Source organism: Erinaceus europaeus, chromosome 4, assembly GCF_950295315.1.
Source record: "Erinaceus europaeus chromosome 4, mEriEur2.1, whole genome shotgun sequence".
NCBI lineage: Eukaryota > Metazoa > Chordata > Mammalia > Eulipotyphla > Erinaceidae > Erinaceus > Erinaceus europaeus.
In genome coordinates this window covers 89,336,669-89,361,852 of record NC_080165.1, presented here as the reverse complement: position 1 = coordinate 89,361,852, position 25,184 = coordinate 89,336,669, and the positions used below count along the sequence as shown (strand labels likewise).

At 37.0% G+C, this 25,184-nt stretch overlaps 1 protein-coding gene across 19 annotated transcripts in view; it reads left to right on the top strand.

The window, feature by feature from the left end:
- Nucleotides 1-25,184, top strand: part of MLIP (muscular LMNA interacting protein) — a 286,170-nt gene that overhangs the window by 144,353 nt on the left and 116,633 nt on the right. For 13 of the 19 annotated variants that reach the window (XM_060190026.1, XM_060190017.1, XM_060190016.1 and 10 more), the window contains 3 exons: nt 22,334-22,399; nt 22,483-22,566; nt 22,678-22,737. The exons of 2 other annotated variants lie outside the window; for them this stretch is intronic. In XM_060190026.1, coding sequence (XP_060046009.1) covers nt 22,334-22,399; nt 22,483-22,566; nt 22,678-22,737 — 210 coding nt within the window. The remainder of the gene's footprint in view (nt 1-22,333; nt 22,400-22,482; nt 22,567-22,677; nt 22,738-25,184) is intronic. 4 more of the 19 variants (XM_060190022.1, XM_060190020.1, XM_060190027.1 and 1 more) reach the window with 2 other exon arrangements.

Below are 25,184 nucleotides of genomic sequence, written 5' to 3'. Positions count from 1 at the left end.
CAACTCATAATAAAAGTGAAATAGATCAGTTACCAAGTTTCACTTATTCATTTATTTGCTACTTTTATATCTATTTTGGTAATTTATTGCTTAGTGCATTAATATAATTATTTTTTATATAATTATAGTGATTCAAATACTGTTATTATTATTTATTTTAAAAAGTTAGTGTTTGCCACAAAGGAGATACTCTGACCACTTGTTTGTGGTTCTGCATAATCTTTTATTATGATCTGGGTAATAAAGCCTTGGTGTGATCTCTTTCCCTACAAAATATGACAAGATAACTTTGATTTATTTCTACTTTTAATGATTTTTTTTTTTTACTAGAGTACTGCTCAGCTCTGGCTTATGGTGGTACAGGGGATTGAACCTGGGACTTAAGAGTCTCAGACATGAGAGTCTCTTTGCATAACTATTTTGGTATCTACCTCTGTCCCTTTTAATGATTTTTCTTTACTTTTCTTTATTGGGTAGATTAATGGTTTTTAGTGGACAGTAAAATATAGTAATTTATACATGTGTAATACTTCTCAGTTTTGCACATAACAATCTAACCCTCCTCCCAGGTCCTTCAGTTAGACAGACAGAGATAACTGATTTTTAGAGGCATTAGAAGACTGATAATTGTCCTACTAGTTGCCTCTGACTCTGTTGTCATGGTGAGTTATAGTGCCAAAACTGTCCATCTCACCCTGACCAAATCCTCTGGTCATTTCAAATGTGTATTTCTGAAGTCTGTGTACCTTCACAGTTTTGCATTGGTGGACCCATCTCTGCAGGGGGTTCTCTAGGCCTTTCCTTGGCCTCTGAAACAGCTTTACCTGGAAAATCTATCTCAGCTATGGGAAATAAGTAAGCCCTTCCTGAACCTACAACTCAATAGGCACACACTCTCAATGATAGACTTTAATCAATAGGCACCTCTTGAGTCTGCATATTTTAAAACATTTATTTTTATTAATAATAGAAACAGAACATTAGTCTGACACATTCAATGCAGAGGATCAAACTTAGGACCTCATACTTTTAAAATCAATGCTGTATATGTGTTTTGGTTATTAGTTCAGATAAAAGACTAATGACCAAAATACATAAAGAACTCGGAAAACTTAACACTAAATAAACAAACAGTCCCATTAGAAGCTGAGGTAAGGACATGGATGGAAACTTCTCCAAATAAGAGATCCTGAGGGCCAACAAGCACATGAAAAGGTGCTCAAAGTCACTGATCATCAGATAAATGCAAATAAAGACAATAAGATAACAGTTTATGCCTGTGAGAATGTCATACATTAGAAAGAATAGTAACAACAAATGTTGAAGAAGATGCAGGGGAAGGGGGATACTTTTTATTTATTTATTTATTTTTTATTTTATTTTTTTAGTTAAGAAAGTATTAATTAACAAAACCATAGGGTAGGAGGGGCACAACTCCACACATTTCTCACCACCCATTCTCCATATCCCACCCCCTCCCCTGATAGCTTTCCCATTCTCTATCCCTCTGGGAGCATGGACCCAGGGTCATTGTGGGTTGCAGAAGGTAGAAGGTCTGGCTTCTGTAATTGCTTCCCCGCTGAACATGGGCGTTGACTGGTTGGTCCATACTCCCAGTCTGCCTCTCTCTTTCCCTAGTAGGGTGTGTCTCTGGGGAAGCGGAGCTCCAGGACACATTGGTGGGGTCTTCAGTCCAGGGAAGCCTGGCCGGCTTCCTGATGACATCTGGAACCTGGTGACTGAAAAGAGAGTTAACATACGAAGCCAAACAATTTGTTGAGCAGTCATGGACCCAAAGCTTGGAATAGTGGAAAAGAAGTGTTAGGGGGATACTCACTGCAAACTCCAGTGTACTTCTACTTTCAGGTGTATATTTTGCAGTAGTTTACGGATACATGTGAACATATGCTCTCTCTCACAGAAACTGGTGTATATCTAGGTTTTGGGACTTTGTTAGAAAGTGAACCACCTGAGATGGAATTAGAGTATACTATGAAAGGAAAGGTCTCACCTGAGTAATGAAGCTGAAGGGCTGTCATTCCACACGTGAAGTCTCCGGACACAGTCTGAAGTGAAGCATGTTGAGGTGGCAATCGTGTTGGTTAGGTTGTGATCGGCAGATGCAATATTATTTGATATGGATTGGGAGAGGCATATGGGAAAGTGGGCCCTATCCAAAGGGTTCCAGGACTGGGGGAAGTAGAGGCTCTATAGTGGAGATGTGAGGTTCCTGCTGTCTTAGGGTTCAAAAAGACAATGGATAGTTAATGTTATCATGACATTATTTGCTAATTGGGTTAACTTTGAAAAGTCCTTTTGTTATGGTTTGCTGTATAGTACCCAGTATCTTGTATATAGCTGTGCTATTGGTTGCTTCTAATCTAGTTGGTCTAGGCTTTTGAGAGAGTCTGCATATCAATTACACTGCATATATTGAGAAAAGATTCAGTTTGTGTTTTGAAAAACTTCGAGACTTACAATTAATTTTCCCCCTCTCGTATTAACTAGTGATGTATATGACTACATTTTACTAGGAGTGTACATAAACACCATTTCCACCACCAAAAGACCGTGACCCATCCCTCCCACCCACTCCCACCCCCCCACTGTCCCAGGAAGCTGCATGTCTACCCCTCACCACAGAGTTTTTACTTTGGTGCCCTACTTACCATTTGGTCAGGTCCTGCTTTTAGTTTCCCTTTCAGATCTTCTTACTCAACTTCTGTTGATGAGTGGGATCATCCCATACTCATCTTTATCTTTCTGACTTAATTCACTTAACATAATTCCTTCTAGCTCCGTCCAAGATGGGCCAGAGAAGGTGAGTTCATTGTTCTTGATAGCTACATAGTATTCCATTGTGTATATAGACCACAGCTTTCTCAGCCACTCATCTGTTGTTGGGCACCTGGGTTGCTTCCAGGTTTTAGCTATTATGAATTGTGTTGCTATGAACATAGGAGTACGCACCTCTTTTTGGCTGGGTGTTATGGAGTCCTTGGGGTATAAGCCCAGGAGAGGAATTACTGGATCATATGGAAGGTCCATGTCTAGCCTTCTGAGAGTTTTCCAGACTGCTCTCCACAGAGGCTGGACCAATTTACATTCCCACCAGCAATGTAAAAGGGTTCCTCTGTGGAAGGGGGATACTTTTGGGAGTGTACCTTTTGCACTGCTGGGAGTCCAACCTTTCTGCAAAATAGTCTGAATATTTCTCAGAACATTAGAAATAGACCTGCCCTTTAAACAAGCAGTTTCATTCCTGTGGATTTACCCAAAGGAAACAAAAGCACCTCTCAGAAGAGATATACCTATGTTAATAGCAGTACAATTTGTAGTATCCAAAATCTGAAAGCAGACCAGATGTTCAATCAGATGGATGGCTAAAAACATTTTGGTATGTATACACAATGGCTGTTAAAAACAATGATGTTGTTGCCTTTGAGACATCTTGGATGAAACTAGAGGACACCATGTTAACTGAGATAAGCTAAAAAGAGAAGGAAAATACAAAATAATCTCACTTATTAGCAGGACTTGATAAATAGAGACTAGGAGGGAGAACACAAAATGAAACATGGACTGGGCATAGTGTATTGCGTCAAAGCCAAGGACTGGGTCATAGGAGGGGGAGGGAGGGAGAAAGGGAAGAACAAGAGTTAATTTAAAATATATTATTTTTTTGTAGTCAATATTTTTTTCCAAATTGAAATACAGAGATTTTGAAATTGATCATATACTACTGAGACACTGGTTTGGTTTCAACCTAAATAACCCTTAAATAAAGTTTATAATTTTCAGAAAAGTTATGTTCTTATTGATGAAACATGAGATTTTCTGACTTCCCTATAATTTATAACATGTGTACTCAACTTGGTGTTCCACCACCAAACCCTTATATAATTTATTATCTCTCTCAAAACTTATAGTTTATTTCACATTCTATCATATTTTTTCTGTATGATGATATTTAGAGAAATTTTTGCTTGAATTTTTCTTAAAGAGTTCTACAAGAATAGATAAATATGAGGTATCATTTTTTAAATTTTATTAGCAAGTCAATAATGATTGACAAGGTGGTGGGATAAGAGGGATATAAATCCACACTATTCTCACCACCAGTGTTTCACATCCTATCCCCTTCATTGGAAACTTCCCTATTTTTAATCTCTCTGAAAGTATGTACCAAAGATCTTTATGGGGGTGCAGAAAGTGGGAGGTCTGGCTTCTGTAATTGCTTCTCCTTATGGACAGGCCGATCCATACCCCCAGATAAGGCATCATATTTTAATATGTTAGCTTCAGGATCTTTGACTTAATCTCTTGCCAATAATAAAAATTCTCCTAGATTCACAGTGGAATTATTAATCTAGAAAAAGATTAAATGATTATTAATTTAGAAAATATATCAGATCAATTGCATTTGTGATTAATTATAGACACTAGTACAGAATGTTCAACATATGGAGTTCTATAGAAAACAAAATGATGATATGAATTTACCTTGAATTCTGGTGTATATTGCTGTCATTTTCAGAGAATGCTAAAGGTCTCCCTATCTTTTTGTATTTATTTATTTATTCCCTTTTGTTGCCCTTGTTGTTTTATTGTTGTAGTTATTATTGTTGTTGTTACTTATGTCATTGTTGTTGGATAGGACAGAGAGAAATGGAAAGCGGAGGGGAAAACAGAGAAGGAGAGACAAAGACAGAAACCTGCAGACCTACTTCACCGCCTGTGAAGCAACTCCCCTGCAGGTGGGGAGCCCGGGGCTCAAACTGGGATCTTTCTGCTGGTTCTTGCGCTTTGTGCCACATGCACTTAACCCACTGTGCTACTGCCCAACTCCTGCAGGTCTCCCTATCTTTTTCTGGCTGATTTTTCTTATAATTTGATACCAGTGGATAAAAATAAAAACACATAAACTAAATGACATATATTGATATTATAATAAGCAAATTGCTCTTTCTCTATATTAGGGAAAAATGAAGGAAGATTTATTTTTTATAGAGATAGAAATAGAAATGGAGAGGGGACTAGGTGGTGGAACACCTTTTTAATCGCACATAGTACCAAGCTCAAGAATACCTGAACAAGAATCCGGGTTGAGCTCCCACTCCGCACCTACAGAGGGAAGCTTCACAAGTGGTGAAGCAGATCTGTGGATGTTGCTCTGTCACTCTCCCTCTCTCTCTCTCCCCTTTTCTGCCCTATCAAATAAAATAGGGAAAAAATGACTGCCAGGAGCTATGGCAGATAGTGCTGGCAACCGAGCTCTAGAGATAACCAATAGATAAATAGATAAATAGGGATAAAAGAGAGGGTAAACAGAGTTATCTCCAGTACTGTTCCACTAGTCCTAAAGATTCCTTTTTGTGGATGCAGACATGAAATTTGAGCCTAGGTCCTCAAACATAATTGTATTCCCATTCTACCAAGTACACCACTACCTGGTGCTTTTTCTACCATTTTTGAGATAGCTTTTAATTCCCAAGATATATAAGGTAGAAAGAAAACTGTAGCTCAATTTTATAAACAATGAATGTAAGTGACATCATTAAATGAAAATATGAAGTGAAAATTACTACTGTTTTTGTGTGGAAGAATATGAAGAACTGACATTTTCAAGATGATAGTAAAACTTGCTATAACATATGAAAGTAAAAATTTAAGATATATTGCTACTTGTCAGGACAATTTATTCTATGAAGCTGTTAACTCTTGAAAACACGCATTATAAACTCCAAAGTGCTTAAACATATGTCTTTGAGTGAGAATAGTTTAAGAGCTATTTTTCTCAGAAATTGAACAAAATCTAGTCACTAACTTAGCATATGGCCTGTCATAGAAAGACACTTCTTAATCTAGATTAGTATGAGAAACAAATGCTTTCCTGATTTCTTTAGAAATAGAAAGGAGTTTAGAACACAAATGTATTCTAAGTGGTTCTCCTCAGGGTGTTTTCTACAATGTAACTGTCTTATCTAAAACAACTGGCAAACTGTAATTATATTATTTTTTCTTCACCATGAACTCTTTGAGAGAGAATATAGTAGTTTCTTTTGGTATTTGGTGTTATATGTTCATTGAACTATTTCATTTAATTTGCTACTGTATCCACCTCTAAGATTTCCAACTTCATTCCAAAGTACTAAGAAAAGATTTGTTCATGCAAGTATAAAAAATGATGGCATCATTTCTCCACAGATCACAATGGAGCCTGGACCTGGTTCAGCTAGCTCAGGTTCCATGGGGAGTAACTCAGTTCTTGATGTAGGCACTCCCCAGATCATAGTGGAGTCTGTGATGTGTGTATGTGGGGGATTGTGGAAGTTTAAGGGGGTGTCAGTCTGGCTCCCTGGGCTTCTGACTGGGTCAAGGGGTTAGGGTGAGGCCCTTCCTAATGGCAGCACAGACAGGTTGAGAACAGCTATCTTGGGTTAGAAGAAACCCATGGCTCTGTGCACTAGATCTGGTCTCATAGGGACAGGGATAGAGAAAACAAAGTGAAAGTGAGCTGGGTATATAGTATATTGCATCAAAGCAAGGAACTCTGGGGAGGGGGGGAGAGGGTGGAAGAGAACTCTGGGGGCTTAGTGCATAATGAAATTATACTCATGTAAAATGATTGCATTATAAAGCATTAGCCACCTAAAATTAATTAATAAAAATAAGGCACCTAGTACAAGACTATTGGAATGACAATAGCTTAGAGTTTTCCTCTTTTAGGCTGAATGAGTCTTCTCAATTCTATCTGCAGGAAAAAAAATGTGAAGGAACTTCTTTTTAAAATTATTTATAAAAAGGAAACATTGACAAAACCATAAAATAAGAGGGGTACAACTCTACACAATTCCCATCAACAGAACTCCCTATCCCATACCCTCCCTTGATAGCTTTCCTATTCTTTAACCCTTTGGGAGAATGGACCCAAGGTCATTGTGGGATGCAGAAGGTGGAAGGTCTGGCTTCTGTAATTGCTTCCCTGCTGAACATGGGCTTTGGCAAGTCGATCCATACTTTCAGCATGCCTCTTTATTTCATTAATAGGGTGGGGTTCAGGGGAATTGGAGATCCAGGACACATTGGTGGGGTTGTCTGTCCAGTGAAGCCTGGTTGGTATCAGGCTAGCATCTGTAACCTGGTGGCTGAAAACAGAGTTAACATATAAAGTCAAACAGATTGTTGACTAATCATAAACCTAAAGGCTGGAGTAGCACAGATAAAGAGTTGGAGGGGGTCTCTGTTTTGTAGATAGCTAGTAGTCATATTTTAGTAGTATTCAAAAGAGCCTGTGGCTATACTAGTTTCTCTCTCTCTCTCTCTCTCTCTCTCTCTCTCTTTTTCCCCCCCTGAGCCTGAAATCTGATATACAAGTGGATCCAAGTTATTGTCTGGGGAGATGATGTCATGGCTGGAAAAAGGACAAAAAAGCTGGATCAGGGAAAAGAGTAGCTCCCAAATATGGGAAAGGTGTATAAATATTGTTGACTCTAAGCCCCATTGATTTGATGTGATCTGGGGCCCATATTCAGGTTAGGACCTTTGTAACCTCTACATCCATGTAGATCTGAGCTCAGATTCTATGGTCATGAGTAGGAACATTCCAAGCTGGCACAATATGAAGACCCATCTTCTTCAGGTGTAGCATAGAGTATGTTGTCCAGCCTCCCTTAAGAGGATGGAACATTCTCTATCATTGTTGATCCAAGTTGAGGGCAAGGTCTTATGGGGGTCCATAAAGTATTCTGTTTTGTTGTTCCTGATAGAGATGAACAGTAACGATGGAGAGAGGGATTTATTCAAGTTCTAGGCCCATCATGTCTGTTTGAGAATCTACTGGCATACCATGACTCTTTAGTTACTATCAGGCCATTCCATTAGCTGCGGCCCTAGTCAGGGAGTCCTGAGATTCTCAAACAGAATAGGGCCCCAGTTGATGGGGGGACCTGATAGTGAATAGAGAGTCATCGTTAAAGTATGCCAGTCTCTTGCCCTTATTCAGCTCTTGCAGTCCTTGCTTTGCTAAGGTAAGCTTTGAAGTGAGTGAGGGAAGTATAATAGGAAGTAGGTGAGGAGGGTATCTAAGTATAAGTAGACATTATTTCATTATGAACTTTATACTGAAGCTGAAGGGTTGTCATTCCACAACTGAAGTCTCTGGACATGGTCTGAAGTGAAGCATGCTGAGGTGGTACTCAATGAGTTGATTAGGTTGGGTTAGACGGATGCAATATCATTTGGTATGAACTGAGAGAAGTATGCAGGAAAGTGAGTCCCACTGTAGAGTTTCCAGGACTGGGGGAAATACAGGCTCTATAGAGGAAGTTGGAGGTTCCTGCTATCTTAGGGTTTAAGAAGGTAATAGACAGTTATTGCTATAATCAAATTATTTGGCAATTAGGTTAACTTTGAAATATCACTTTGCTAGGATTTGCTGTATCATACACAATATCACCATAATTTATGTCATTTGACATTATTTGTATATAGCTGTGCTACTGGTTACTTCTGTTCTCCCTGGTCTAAGCTTTTAAGAGTCAACATATCAAAGACTCAGCCTATGGTCTGCGCATTAAAAAGTTTGTGATATTCATTCAAATTCAAATTGTGATATTCATTCAAATTCATATTAATTAAATAGTGGTTTACTACAAATTAATAGGAGTATACATAAACACCATTCCAACCATCAAAACACTGTGTCCCATCTCCTCTCCACTTGCAACCCCCTGGCCCCTGAAGTAGAACATATACCCTCACCCTCAATCCAGGGTTTTTACTTTGATGCCCTACTCCAAATTCAGTCAAATCCTGCTTTTAGTTTTTCTTTCTGTTATTCTATCTCAACTTCTGTTTATGAGTGGGATCATCCCATACATGTCTTTATCTTTCTGACATAGCTCACTTAACATTAATCCTTCTAGCTCCATCCAAGATGGGTCAGAGAAGGTGGGTTCATTGTTTTTAATAGCTGCATAGTATTCCATTGTGTATATATACCACAGCTTTCTTAGCCACACATCTGCTGTTGGACACCTGGGTTGCCTCTAGGTTTTACTCATTATGAATTGTATTGCTGTGAACATAGGCATACACACATATTTTTAGTTCGGTGTTACGGTGTCCTTGGGGTATATCCCTAGGAGAGAAATTCCTGGGTTATATGGAAGGCCCATGTCTAGCCTTGTAAGAGTTCTCCAGACTGCTATCCACAGAGGCTGGACCAGTTCACATTCCCACCAGCAGTGCAGAAGGGCTCCTATGTCCCCACAACTTCTCCAGCATTTGCTGCCACTGTCCTTTTTGATACATGCCATTCTCACAGGGGCAACACAATGTTGTCTTTATTTGCATTTCTCTGACAATCAGTGACCTGGAGCAATTTTTCATGTGTTTGTTAGCCTTTTGGACCTCCTCTATAGTGAATGTTCTATTTATATCTTCTGCCCATTCTTGGATGGGGTCATTTCCTTTTTTGTTGCTAAGTTTGATGATCTCTTTGTATATTTTATTCATCAGTCTCCTGTATGATGTATGGTGTGTGAAGATCCTCTTCCATTCTGTGTGGGGTCTCTTTGTTTGTGTGATAGTTTCTTTGGCTGTGCAGAAACTTTTTGACTTGATGTAATCTGATTTATGTGTTTCTTCCTAGTCTTCCCTGCAAAGATGTCACTGAGGTTTAAGTGGGAAAGTGTTCCACCAATGTTTTCCTCTAGGTATTTGATATTTTCTGGTCTAACATCCAAATCCTTGATCCATTTGGAGTTGATTTTTGTTTCTGGTGAGATAAAGTGATTCAGTTTCATTCCTATGCATGTTTCAACCCAGTTTTTCCAGCACCATTTATTGACAGGAGATTATTTTCTCCATTTAATACTTTGGGCCCCCTTATCAAAGATTAGATGTCCATAGGTGTGGGGGCTTAGTTCTGGGCTTTCAATTCTGTTCCACTGGTCTGTGTGGCTATTTTTGGTCTAGTACCAGACTGTTTTGATGATGATGGCCTTATAATATAGTTTGAGATCTAGCAGGGTGATGCCTTCATTTCTGTTTTTTTTTTTCCCTCAAGATTATTTTGGCGATTCTGGGTGTTTTCTGGTTCCAGATAAATGAATGTAGTTTTTGATCTGCTTTGTTGATCTGTCTAGGTGTGAGAGTGGGGTGTTAAAGTCTCCCACTATTATTGTATTACTTTTGATGTATTTTTGAAGTTCTTTGAGAGGGTGTTTGATGCATTTAGATGGTCCCTCATTGGGTGCATAGATGTTAATAATTGTTAAGTCTTTTTGGTTGATTGATCTTCTAATCATTATGTAATGGCCTTTCCTATCTTTTATTACTTTATTTAATTTAAAGTCTCTGGTGTCAGAGATGAGAATGGTTGTTCCTGCCTCTTTTTGTGGTCCATTAGCCTGGATGATAGTTTCCTATCCTTTCACTCTAAGGCTGTGTTTGTCTCGTTGGGTCAGGTAGGATTTTTGCAAGCAGAATATGGTTGGGTTGTGTTTTCTGATCCATCCTCCCATGCTTTGCCTTTTAATGGGTGAGTTTAAGCCATTGAAATTTATTGATAGTATGGATTGAATGTATTGTAATGCCATTATTCAATAATTTGTTATTTTCTCGGATATATGGCAAGTAGTATGGTGATGTTCTTATTTATAAGAGCTTTTTTAGAACCTCTTTCAGGGCAAAGTTGATGATGGTTGCCTCCTTTAAATGTTACCTGTCTGAGAGGTTTTGATGCCTTCATCTAGTTTGAATGAAATATATTACTCTTGGTTGAAACCCTTTGTCATTGAGGGCTCAATAGATTTCTTGTCATTTTCTTCTGGCTTTTAGAGTTTGAGTGGAGAAGTCTGCTGATAGTCTTATGGGTTTTCCCCTGTATGTGAATTTTTGTTTTTCACTTGCAGCCTTTAGGATTCTTTCTTTATACTTGCTTCTTTTCATTGTAACTATGATACTTCTTGTTGTCTTCAGGTCTGGGTTGATTCTGTTTGGGACTCTCTGGGCCTCTTGAATCTTAATGTTCTTTCTGTTGTTTATATCTGGGAAGTTTTCTCCCATTATTTCCTCTAGAATATTTACTTCCCCTTCCTCTCTTTCTTCTTCTGGTAGGCCAATTATACGAATGTTACTTCTTTTGAGATCATCCCGTATATCACTGTTGTTGTTTTCAGTGTCTCTCAATATCTTTTTGAGCTCTTTTACCTCTTTCTTTGTTTTCTCTAGCTAATCCTCTGTCTGGCTAATTCTGTTTTCTGCTTCTGTTAATCTGCTTTCTATTCTGTCAGCTTTTTTTTCTTTAGTTCAGTTATAGTATTAGCTTTTTCTGCTAATTTGCCTTTTAGCTCATCTTTTTCAGCTTTCAGTTCTCTAATTACCTCAAGGTAGCTAGTATTTTCCTTGAGTGTCTTATCTGTTGTTTTCCTAATACTGCTAGCCCTTTTCTCCATAATTGTCTTCATTTCTATGATTATTAGGTTTATTATTGCTTTCATAATTTTCTTATCTATGGTTACTTCTGACTGATTTGGTTTTTCTTCTGGGCTCCTTTCCTGATTCATTGTGGTATCAGTTTTATTTGCTCTTTATCTAACCATTTTTTTATTGATGTGTTTTTATTTTTCTCTTTTGTCATTCTTCAATTGTTGTGTTTTGAGTATAAGCCACTGTATACTAAAGACCTTTCACAGGTGTAATAACCAACCTCAGAAATTACAATAGACACTGAAGCAATGATTGATGCAATTCAACCAATATGAGTTAACTAAACAACACCTCCAGTCCAAAAAAAAAAAAAGCAACCAGTACCAAAGGATAAGAAAGAGAAAGGAACAAAGGGAAAGAAATTATAGACAATTATGCACATTTACTGTCCACTATAAATTCTAGGGATAGCAAGAGGAGAAAGGGAAGTAGAAAACACACACACACACACACACACACACACTCCACTCTGAGTCAGATTTCTTCCCCAAACAAAAGAAGGAAGGAAAGAAAAAAAGTAGAGCAGTGAAAAGAAAGAGGTTTTTTTATTTTTATTTTTTTTAAGTTTGATATGAGGAGAGAAAAAGGATAGTGGAGGGAAGAAGGAGAAACAAGTTCCTCTCACAGTGAGAAGGACACCGAGTCATCTATTAATGGAAAAAGCAACAACAGTTAGTTTTGGTCAAACTTGATGGGCCTAGAACTCCAATAAATCCCTCTCTCTATTTATATCCATCATTTCTATCAGGAACAACAAAATAGACCCCTTTGAGTTCCCCCATAGGACCTTGCCCTCAACTTGTATCAATAATGACTGTGTATGTTCCATCCACTGAAGGGAAGGTAGAGAACATACTCTATGTTACACCTGAGGAAGATGGGTCAATACTGGGGCAGCATGGAATGTTCCTACTCATGACCACAGAATGTGAGCTCATATCTAGAGGGATGTAGAGGTCACACAGGCTCCTAAGCTAATTATGGTACCCAGATCACAATAGATCAATGGGGTTTACAGTCAACAGTATTTATACCTCATTCTCATTTAGGGAGCTACTCTCTTCCCTGATCCAGCTTTCTGGTCTTTTTCTAGCCATGACATCATCTCCCCAGACAATAATTAGGATCCACCTGCATATCAGATTTCAGGCTCAGGTAAAAAAACAAAAAACACTAGTATAGCTACAGGCCGTTTGAAATATAACTAAAATATGCCTACTAGCTATCTACAAAATGGAGGGACCCCCCCAACACTTTATCTGCACTATTCCAGCCTTTAGGTCCATGATTGTTCTACAATTTGTTTGGTTTTGTATATTAACTCTCTTTTTAGCCACCAGGTTCCAGATGCTACCAGTCTTCCCTTGACAGATGTGCCTTGGAGATCCACCTCCCCAGAGCCCTTCCCTACTAGGGAAAGAGAGAGACAGGCTGGGAGTATGGATTGCACTGTAAATGCCCATGTTCAGTGGGGAAGCAATTACAGAAGCCAGATCTTCAACCTTCTGCATTCTACAATGATCTTGGGTCCATACTCCCAGAGGGTTAAAGAATAGAGAAGCTATCAGTGGAGGGGATGTTATAAGGAGGTCTGGTGGTGGGAATTGTGCAGAATCTGTACCCCTCTTATCCTATGGTTTTGTCAATATTTCCTTTTTATAAATAAAGAATTATAAAAAAGGAAGAGGGAAAGGGATATTTTATATAGTAATAGTAGTAACAAAATAAAATAGAGTAAAAAAAACCCTAACAGTCAATCTGCTGTTTGGACCCCTCCAGATTGGCTGTAGGCACCCTGAGCAAAGATATCCAATTATAAGAAGTATAAAACAAAACAAAAAAAACAAACAAACCAAAAAACAGGTAGTCTTTCCCAGGCAGGTCTGAGGCTCTGATTGGTCAGGTATTTTGTCACTCAAATAGAGCTCCAGCCACCTAAAAAAAAAGGAAAACAAAAAGGAAAAGGCTTGGAATGACATCCCTTGTGAGCCAGGAATCTTGGTAAAGAAAATAGTTCAGCTGGAAGCCTGCTAGGAATGGCTGTCCAGGCCCTGGAGGCTGGTTCTGTGGTGGGGGGAGTTGTGTGTTCAAAAATAATCAAGCCAAAGATTTTCCTTCTTTTGTCTTTTTGGCCTCTGTTTGCCTACCCAAGAGTGGGTTAGAGGACTTTTTTTGGTGTCACCCTGACCACCCATTATTCACCCTTTTACTGATGGCCAATATTCTACCCTATCCAGGGAATCCCAAACTGTAAGCTGCTTCTTTTTGGAGCCCATGCCAGGTGTTCTTTCCAAGTTGCTATCTTTTCTCCACCTCCTCTTGAAGGAACTTCTATAAGTAATATAAGCTGTTTTTGTTCTTGGCACATTTTGACGATTAAGAGAATTTGATCACATGCCTACCATACTAAGTAGTCTATCAAATACTGATAAAAATGCTTTACTAATCTCACAGGTCTGTGAAGACTTTAATGCTTGGAGATGTGAAGCAAATTCAAAGCAGCAAGGCTAAAACTACTGAATTGGACCTCAAATGGAATATATCTCCCAGATTTACTTTGCTTACATTATAACAAGCTAATCTGAGTGAAATAATGAGTCAGATATGATTTGGAATCCCTGTCTACAATACTTTTTCATCGATCTAGTAGAAAATTAAATGAAATAGTTCAAATGATCCAGAAGGGCAAAAAAAATTGAAATAAATAGTTAACATATATTTAACTAAATGCAACTATTTAAGTAAATACACCATATTTAAACTATTTGCAAAATGACACTGTATCCTAAAGATGAAATGACAAGCTTTACCTGGAGTGGCACTCTACTGCCTCCCCCCCAACCCATGGCATAGAAACACAAACACAAACTATAAGAAAAAAAATACATCATTATAAAAGATTATCACTCAGAGGCCACATAGGCTCCTAAGCTGAATATAGGCCTCAGATCAGAACAAATCAATGGGTCTTACAGTCAACAACATTTATATACCTTGCCCATAATTCAGAGCTTCCCTGATCCAGCTTTCTCGTCCTTTTTCCAGCCATAATATCATCTCTCCATACAGTAGCTTGGAACCACCTGAATAGCAGATGTCAGGCTCAGAAAACAAACAAACAAACAAACAAAAAAATACCACCATCACCAACAACAAAACCTAGTATAGTCATGGACCCTTTGGAATATAACTAAAATATGCCTACTAGCTATCTACAAAACAGAGACCCCCAACTCTTCATCTGCACTATTCTAGCCTTTAGGTTCATGATTAGTTAAAAATTTGTTTGGCTTTATATATTAGCTATTTTTTCAGCTACCAGGTTCCAGATGCTAACATGATGGCAACTAGACATACCTGGGCAGATGACTCCACCAATGTGTCCTGGAGTTCAGCTTCCCCAGAGCACTGTCCAACTAGGGAAAGAGAGAGGCAGAATGGGAGTATGATCGACTGACCTGCCAACTCCCATGTTCAGCGGGGAAGCAATAACAGAAGCCAGATCTTCCACCTTCTGCACCCCATAATGACCCTGGGTCCATACTCCCAGAGGGATAAAGAATAGGAAAGCTATCAGGAGAGGGGATAGGATATGGAATTCTGTTGGTGGGAATTGTGTAAAGTTGTATCCCTTTAATCTGATAGTTTTGTCAGTGTTTCCTTTTTACAAATAAAAATTTAAAAAAAAAGAAAAAAAATTGTCAAATTTTTTCTGAGGAACAATAGCTTGGCAGAATTAATAACACATAGTTATGATATTCTCATAAGTTAAAAGAACTTAAGTGTATTTAAGGAACACTATGCAAATGAAAGGTGACTATAACTTATTGTTGGAAAGACCAAACATCTTTCCTGAGGAGTTCTGCTTTATTTATTTTGGATAGAAACAGAGGGAAGTTAAGAGGGAAGAGGGAAGAGAGAGAGAGAGAGAGAGAGAGAGAGAGAGAATGGAGACTGAAGGGTTGTTTTACTGCTTGTGTAGCCTCTACTTCACAAGTGATAAGGGGGGGCTTGAATTTGAGTCCTTTACACACTGTAAAGTATGGCACAGTTTTTTTTTTATAACCTTAATGGCCAAAGATAGTCACATTTTGAAAGTAGATTAGTGCTAGATTATCTTGAATATATTTTTGACTTAAAAAAATCTAGACTTAATGATTAAGATAAACTAAATATACTTAGAAAGTAGATTTATCTATATTTTTACCATCTTTGTTAAGTAGTTTTAAGTTGAAGACAAAAATGTTGTTGTTTAGACCAACTGTAACTTTGAACTTATAAAAGAGTAGATAAAATAACTAAGAATCAAATAATAAAACCAAACTGAACCTGAGAATGCTCAGGTTGTTCTGAATATATTAAGCTCATTAGCCATAGAAGTTGGGAATTACTGTCAGTTTGGCTTGAAAAAAAGTGAAGAATTGGAATTACCTTCTCATTAGAAAGCCAGGGCATTTGAAAATTTCCTTTGTTAATTAGAAAATTAATAAGAAAAAAAGTGCAATGGGAACTGACAAGTAAAATTTCTAATATCAACCTGAATTTGGGACCTAAGCCACAACCCTACTTTGAAATTGGTTTGATATTTAATTGATGCAGTCTCTGTGATAAGCAAAGTTTATCCTCAAAATTAGAAATATGTCAACTATATCTGCTTCTGGAGACAGAATCAACTTGTATTGGTCTGATAATAATGACAAACTCTAGTCAAAATATGAAAATTAAATATTCAGAACATGTTAAGTGTGGGCAGAAACTTATTTGACCTGATATTTATATGAAAATGGCATTAGGTAGTTTTCTAAACTTTATATTTTATATTCACACAAGGATAGCTCCTTGTTTGTTCAGCAGGCAACAGTTAAAAACAAGGGGCCAGACAGTGGTACACCTGGGTAAGCATACAACATTACAGTGTGCAAGGACCCAAGTTCAAGTCCCTGGTTCCCACCTGTAGGGGAGAAAGCTTCATGAGTTGTGAAGTACTGTGCAGGTATCTCTCTGTCTCTTTCCCTCTCTATCTCACCTTCCTTTCTCCATTTTCTTCATCTCTATCCAATAATAAAGAAAAATTTTAAAAAAAGCGGTTAAAAACTAAACAGTAAACCTTTAGACTTAGTGAATAATTAATTGGAAATCAAAATGTAGGGTCACACAATCAGGTAAGAGGGAAGAGAATTCAGGAAAAGAGAAAAAGAATTTCTAGGTGACCACTAAATCAAATTTATACCTATTAATGCATCGTTTCAGGTACAGATGGACCTTTTCATTTCCCCCTCCTTTACCAGAGCACTGATCAGCTCTGGCTTATGTGGTGTGGATTGAACCTGGGACTCTAGAGCCTCATGCATGAGAGTCTTTTGCATAACCATTATACTATCTACTTCCGCCTTCAGATGGAATATTTTTCTAGGTAGATTATATGTTAGGTTGCAAAACAAAGATTAGTAAATAAAAAGAAATCAAATAAGCTATTTTTTATTGTATTAGCATGAATTAAAAGTCAATTATAAAAGGAAAACTGGAAAAAGTCATAAATATGTAGAGATTATGCAATATGCTGTTGAATAACTGGTAAAATTCAGAGGAGATAAAAATAAAGATCAAGGAAAGTAGAAACACTATATATTAAAACATATGGTATGCAATAAAAGAAGTGATGAGATATTTAAGGAGATTAATGCTTACAACAATAAAAAAAGAAAAGTGCAATACGACCTTGTTTTATGTCTTAAGGAAGTATAAAAAGATAATAAGCTCAATGTTAGCAGAAGGAAATAAAACACACATACTGTATACTATTAACTCTCAAAAAATGATTAAAACACACACACACATAAAAATAAATCAACATCCCTTTATGGTTAAAAATGTTTGAAACTGAATGTAGAAAGAACATTAATATTATAAGAATCATTAAAACAATTAACATTAACAGTCATCACCACAATTAACATAATGCTCAGTGGTGAAACTAGAAAATTGAATCCTATGATTAGAGTGAGTAGAGGATCAAGAATTAGAAAAAGTTTTTTTTAAAGAACAAATTCTGCTATGTACCCCCACTGGATATCAATATTTACTATAAACCTATAAAAATATGGTATGTTAGTATGATGTTGACAAATACGATACAGTAATATGTACAGTATATATCACATGTATTCAAATAACAAATGACATTGAGAATAATAAAAAAGATAAACTGTTTATCCAAACATAGAAATAAAAAAAAATCCCAACTTTACATCAAACAGTTTCACATATATTTGACCTGTATTATCAATTTACACTTAAATACTTAAGGAAAAATGCTGGAAAATGGGAGCCGGGCGGAGGTGCACCCCGTTAAGCACACTTAGTACAAAGTATAAAGACCTGCTCAAGAATCGAGGTTCGAGCCTCTGCTCCCTACCAGCAGGGGGAAGCTTCACGCGGTGAAGCAGGTCTGCAGGTGTCTATTTCTCCCTCTTTATCTCCTCCTCCCCTCTCAATTTCTCTCGGTTCTATCAGGTTAAAAAAAAAAAGAGGCCCCCAAGAGCACAGATTCATAGTGCCGGCATCGAGTCCGAACTATAACCACGGAGGCAAATAAAATAAGCAGGAAAATAACTTTGTTATTTAAAAACAATTATTGCTGTGGCAGTGGTTTAGAACACTATAAAGGCAGCTCACTTGGATAGTGCACTTGCTTTACCATGCATATATGAAGTTTCCAGTATCCTCAAGGAGGCTTCCTTGTTGTGGTATCAAATAATACATAGAAATTTCATCATTTGGTAACTGCAATGTTGTTTTTAAAATCTAAGTGGTTATTATTTTGTTTATGTGTCTTCCACATGATTGGTGTGTGTGTGTGTGTGTGTGTGTGTGTGTGTGTGTGTGTGCGCATAGCATGTATGCACACTGAAGTTCTGCACATGTATAAATTCCCTTGATCCCAATGGCTATTTGCTTTTAATTTCAGGAAAAGAAAGACAGAGGGAGAGACAATAGTACCACTCCACCTTTGACTGAGTTTCCTTTGGTACCATTTATGGTGTTTCCATGCAGAGCCAGGGGTGTAAATGCAGGTCCCAAACTGGTAAAGTGTATACTGTATCATATGGATTAGCGTCTGACCCTTGTTTCTTGATACGTTATCCTTACAGTTACAAGATGATACCTTGTTGTTTTGCCTTTCCCTAATAAAAACTGATGATAATCTGGTACCTATCCTCTATTTGGTTTATCTTCTTTAGCATGACTTCCTCAAGCTCCATATGAGATGAAGCAAAGGAGATGACTTCATTATTTTTAACATTTGAGCAATATTCCATTGCATATGTACCACAGCATTCCTAGTCACTCATCTGTCCTTGAGGCATCTGGGTTGCTCCCAAGCTTGAGTTATTGAAAATTATGCTATTAGGAACATATTTGATCTCACTCGCAGGCAGAACTTAAGAAATGAAGGCAGAAAGGGGAAACACAAAGTAAAACTTAGATTGTGTCTGGTATATTGCACAAAAGCATGGGACTCTTGGGTAGAGGATGGGAGAATGGAGGGGATGTAGGGGTCTTGGTGCCTGATGGAGGAAAAGGATCTAAGTCGGGGTGAGAATGTGCTGTAGACACCTGCCACAGGGAGGTAAGAGATTATTCCAATGTATCAATAATTGTACTGTGAACCATTAATTCCAAATACAATAACAATAAAGTGATGGTGAAAATTTAATCAGCTTATCTGTGACTACCTAGTGTAAGAATACTGTTCTGAAAGGATATACCAACCACAAAGGAATTTAACATTTTAAATTCTATTTTATTTTATTTCTTTATTTTTTTATTGGGAGGTTAGTGGCTTACAGTGGAGTTATTGGTACAATGGCAAATTTGTCATCTCAGCAAGATCGGTGTCTTCAAAACACTCTCACCCAGCAAACTGGGTCTATCATTGTGTACCAGGACCTGAAAGCCCCTTTCCTCCCACAGCTTTCCCTGTCTTCCTTTCCCAGAGTTCTTTGGTTTTGTACAATATACAAAATCAGTCCAAGTTTTACTTTAAAAACTTCTATTTTTCTTTGATAGGACAGAGAGAAATTGAGGGGGGGGCAGGAGATAGAGAGGGGGAGAGAAAGATAGACACCTGCAGACCTGCTTCACTACTCATGAAGCATTCTCCCTGCAGGTAGGGAGTTGACCCTGGATCCTTACACATGCTGATATGTGCATTTAACTGAATGTCCCACTGCCTGCCTCCCCTTTTTTTACTTTATGTTTTTTGGTTCTGTTCTTTTCCCCAAAATTTCTTCCATGAGTGAGATCATCCCATATTCATTCTTCTCTTTCTGGCTTATCTTATCACTTAACATGATTCCTTCAAGCTCTCTCCAAGATGAAGCAAAGAAGGTGACTTTATCATTCTTAATAGCTGATTATATATACACTTAATAGTCACCCATCTACTGGTGAAAATCTAGGCTGCTTTTGGCTATTAGAAATTGTGCTGCTATGAGCATAGGTATACACAGATCTCTTTGGTTGGTGTGTGTGTGTGTGTGTGTGTGTGTGTTTGTGTGTGTGTGTATGTGTGTGTGTGTTTCTCTTAGGATATATCCACAGGAGAGGAATGGTCAGGTTATTGGGTAGCTCTCCACAGGAGTTAGACCAGTTTCCTTTCCCACCAGCTATGTAAGTGTTCTTTATCCCCACACCCTCTCCAACATTTGTTATTATAGTCCTTTCTGATAGCTGATGCTTTCACAGGACTGAACCTATATCTCACTGATTTCTTTAAGGTTGGCCACATTAACATGATGTATGTTATCAAAAGATACCATAAAATCCTGAAAAAAAGAATCCAAGATGAAAGCACATTTGTATCAGTCAGAAAAGTAAAGTATTTTGAAACCGGCAAAGTTTCTCACCTGTTGTGCCTGCTCTGACATACATCTGACCCAGGTTTAAGTCTAGTCCCCACAGCACTGGAGGAAACTATGGTTCTGTGAATCTTTCCCTCTCTCTCTTTTCCTTTGTATTTTTTTTCTTTCTGAAAAGATAGGTTTGGAACAGTGAGACACCAGTGACAAACAAAATGAATATATCCCCCAAATCACATATAAAAGCAGACTAGAAATAAACATTACATTTGTAAGCTGCTACCACATAAAAATATCCTCAAGATTTATCAGGGAAATTCTATCTAAAACCTACCTATATGTCAGGATTTTAACACTTTGGTGTTTAAAAGCAGGGACTCTAATTCATTGCTATGACTGCAAAAAATACATAATTACATAATGAAATATTTAACAATGTCTGATAAAGACAAAGTTGACTGCTCTCTACTATATTACTTTAGTCTTAATCCTACAAATATTTGTGTAAAAATTTGTACGTGGATGATAATTATTAAGATTTTGTAATAACAAAAATGATATGACATATATCCAGCAGTAGAAAAATGTGTAAAAATATTGTAAAATACGCATGCAATAGGGTAAGTTTTAGAAATGGCATGACAGCAAATAGTGCCATGAAGAAATGATGAATAAAAGATAATTAGAAATTCTTTGAAAATAATGGATATCTTGATGGCATGGGTTTTAGAGATGTTTTCAGGCCTTTATACTTGTTTCTAAACACTCCATGTATATAAATTAAATAACTATAGGATTTTTTTTGTTTGTTTCTTTCTAAATTTATTTTACTTTTTATTTTTTTAAACATGTATTACTTTTATCCCTTTAAACATAGATTTATGCTTGCACACATACATTTACTTATTTTAGGTATAGTTTTTTGTATGCCATGTAATTTTGTGCTTATTATTATATGTGTGTCTCTAAATGTTCATATGTGTTGCTTAAAGACATGTTCAAAATTAAAGGCATATATATATATTAAATGAAAGCATTACCGTTTTGTATGGAGAGTAGAATAGTAAGCAAGAAGAACACTTTCTACCATTTTATAATGGTAGAATGTGTTTTTTAATGTATTTCCAATCATTTATTTATTTATTTATGTGATAAAGAGTAAGAGAGAGAAAAAAAAGCACCAGAGCATCTCTGGAACATGTGCTGTCAGGAGTCAAATTTGGAACTTCATGCTTGATAATCCAGTGCTTTATCCATTGTGTCTCCTTTCAAGCCATATATTTTATAATATTTTATATTTACTCATCACTCTTAAGTAACTATATTCTCTATAAGAACATTACTTTCTCTTTCTGCTTGCCTGACATATATTGTCATAAGTAAAACAAAGAATATTTAATAATATAAAATAATATAAAATATATGAAAGTATATATTTTGAAATGAATTAAAAGTACATACATTTAATGTTAATTTAATTAATTAAATGTCAATTTAAGCGAGATATGATGAAGAAGTTGCCAAATATTTTTTGGATACAAATTATTAAGATTTTTTCTTATATGTGCACATATCTTATAAACTACTTCTGAATCATTTCCACAGACCATTATTTTAAATTTTTAGAAAGCTCTACATTTTTATGATGGTTTCCCCAGGTGACTTCTTTTTGACACAGTTTCTCAAGATGATGTGTTTGAAATGGGTAAGGCTCATCTAGTATATAAAGTTCAATTTCCAGTTTGTGTAATTAAATATTTAGTCTTTTTAAAAAATTTCCTTACGCTACAGACTTAATTGTAGGATGAACTGGAGAAAATGTGAAATGTCTCCAGGTCAGGAATCATGAAATGATTCCAATGTTTTTTCTTTGAAATATTGAGATATACAGGGTCTTTTTGAAGTAACTTTTCTTTATATGAGTAGTTATATTTGAGTAAAATGCCTTACCTGATAACGATTTGATTTGTCATTAGGCACTAGATGAACCAGCCAAGACTGAAAGTCTCGCCAAGGACAACACATCAGACCCACCACTGGAGGTAATGATGTCAGATTACCCCTGCTTTTAAAATGCAATCCCGAAATTCATTGCTAACTCAGTACCTGGTTTCAATTCTTCCAGTTTTGTTCCCCTGCACAGCTCAGACAACAAACTGAAGAGCTCTGTGCTACCATTGATAAGGTCTTACAGGATTCCTTGTCTATGGTAATGCCTGCCTTAGACTAGAATGCACAATCAAACATTTGCTTTGCTTCTCTTCCTTTCCCTCTACTTGAATATGGTGTATCAGAGACTTGTAATTTTTTTTTCCCCCAGAATTCTTCTGATTCTCCTTCAAATTGCCTACAGACATTGCTGGGATCTGACACAAACAAAGTATGTATATATCTAGTGCAATTTAATGATCCATAAGGGTTACCAAAATGAGTGATTTTTTTTTTAAGCTTGTGAGATTGTTTTCCTGGGCAAAAGCTATGCATAGGTTTGAGTCTGGTGTCCATTACTAAGAAAAACGTTTGTGTTGTGATCTTTCCATTTGCTTACCTGTTTATCTGTCTCTATCTTGGTCTTTTTCTCTCTAAAAAAGTTGACTTAGAAAAGTGAAGCCCATGTAGCCAGAATTTTTTTTTTAATCAATGACTTATTTATTTATTTATTTATTTATTTATTTATTTATTTATTTCTGTCATCCCCCATGGATTAACTGTTCTGGGCTGACTTTCCATGTAGGGACAGTGAAAGAAGGAAAAAAAAATCCACAACTCTGAAACTTCTTCCATTGTAGTAGGGAATTAGTTTGAAACTGAGTCACAGGTAAAGTAATAGGAGGGTTAGGGTCAGGAAAGTTATTTTCCTGACCCAGATCAGTGATCTTAAAAAAATATTTCATGTTGTTATATATTGGATGGAGACAGAGAGAAAGCAAGAGGGAAAGGGGAAATTTATATGGAAATAGAGAAACACCTATAATGCTGCTTCACCATTCATGAGCTTGTTCTCCTGTAGCTGGGGTCCAGGGCCTTGAACCTGAGTCTTGTGCATTGTAATATGTCTGCTCTATGAAGTGTGCTACTGTCTGACCTCCTGGATAAGTAATAGACTTTTTTTTTTAATTTTAGGAGGGTTAAGTCCAGTAGTGAGTTCAGAAATTAATATAGTGGGTAGTAACCAGCATTTTAATTTTTGTTGCCAAGCAATATTTAAAAATAGACTGCTCAGAATACAAAATATTAGATTATTTAAGTATTATTTCTGGAATTTGTTTTGCTTTATTTTTTCATCTTTTTTTTTCATTTTTGCTTGTGACTAATAGTGTGTTTTCATACCCAACACCAAAGTTCTGCATCCCCACCATCTGTTTCATTATTCTCATAGATATTAGAAACAGTTTGCTTGCTTCTGTTTTTTATTTTCAAGTTCATGTGTATCAGTTCTCTAGATTCCACATATAAGTGAAACCATTTGTTAGTTGTCTTATTTTGTTAAGATTAATTATCTCCAGTTTCATCCATTTTGTCCCAAAGGACACAATATCATCTTTTTCAATTGCAGAGTGGTATTCTATAGAATATATATACCACAAATTCTTTACTCAGTCACCTGTTGATCAGCACTTAGGCTGCTTTCACTCTTTGGCTATTGTAAATAATGCAGCTATAAACATAGGGGTATATGTGTCTTCTCAAATTAGTGTTTGAATGTACTTTGAATAAACGCCTTCCAGTATACTGATGGATCATAAGATAATTCCATTTTTATATGTCTATGTGTTCTCTATATAGTATTCCAAAGAGACTGCACAGTTTGCATTCCCACAAGCTATGTAGAAGAATCACTTTTTCTCCACAACCTTGCCAACACCTGTCATTTCTTATTTTGTTGATGTAAGCCATTTTCACATGCCTGAGATGAAAACTCACTGTAGTTTTAATTTGCATTTCTCTAATGATAAATGAAGTGGAGCATTTCTTCATGTTTCTGGGGACCATGTGTCTCTTCTTTAGGAAACCATTTAGTTCTTTTTTATTTTTGCCTCCAAGATTATCACAGGGGCTCAGTGCCAGCACTACGAATCCACTACTCCTGGCACACTACTCCTGGCACACATTCACAGAGAGAAATGGAGAATGGTGGGGGAGATAGAAAGGGAGAGAGAACAAGAGACACCTGTAGACCTATTCCATCAGCTTGTGAAGCCTCTCCTCTGCAGAGCTTGAACTCAGACCCACTTAACCCAGTGTGCCACTGCCCTGGCCACTACTGTTTAGGTCTTTGGCTCACTTTTTTTATTATTAGTGATTTTATAATGATTGACAAGATTGAGGGATAAGAGAGATACAATTCCATACAATTCTCACCACCAGAGTCCCATATCCCCTCCCCTCCATTGGAAGCTTCCCTGTTCTTTATCCCTCTGAGAATATGGACCAAAGATCTTTATCCCTCTGAGAATATGGACCAAAGATCTATGGACCAAAGATCAGAAGGTGGGAGGTCTGGCTTCTGCAATTGCTTCTACGCTGGATATGAGTGTTGTCAGATCAATCCATACAATCTGCTCCTTTCTCTATTAGGGTAGTCCTCTGAGGTTGTGGGGTTTTAGAACACATTGCTGAGATTGCCCAGTTAAGTCAGGTTGGTGTCATGGTAGCATCTGCAACTTGATGGTTGAAAAACATTAAGATATAAAGCAGAACAAATCAGTTAATAGTCAGGAACCTAAAGGTAAGGGTATAGCAGATTTATTTAATATTGGATAGACAATTTCATATGTGAGACAGAGAGAAACCAGAGCACCACTTCAGACATACAAGTTTAGTGTT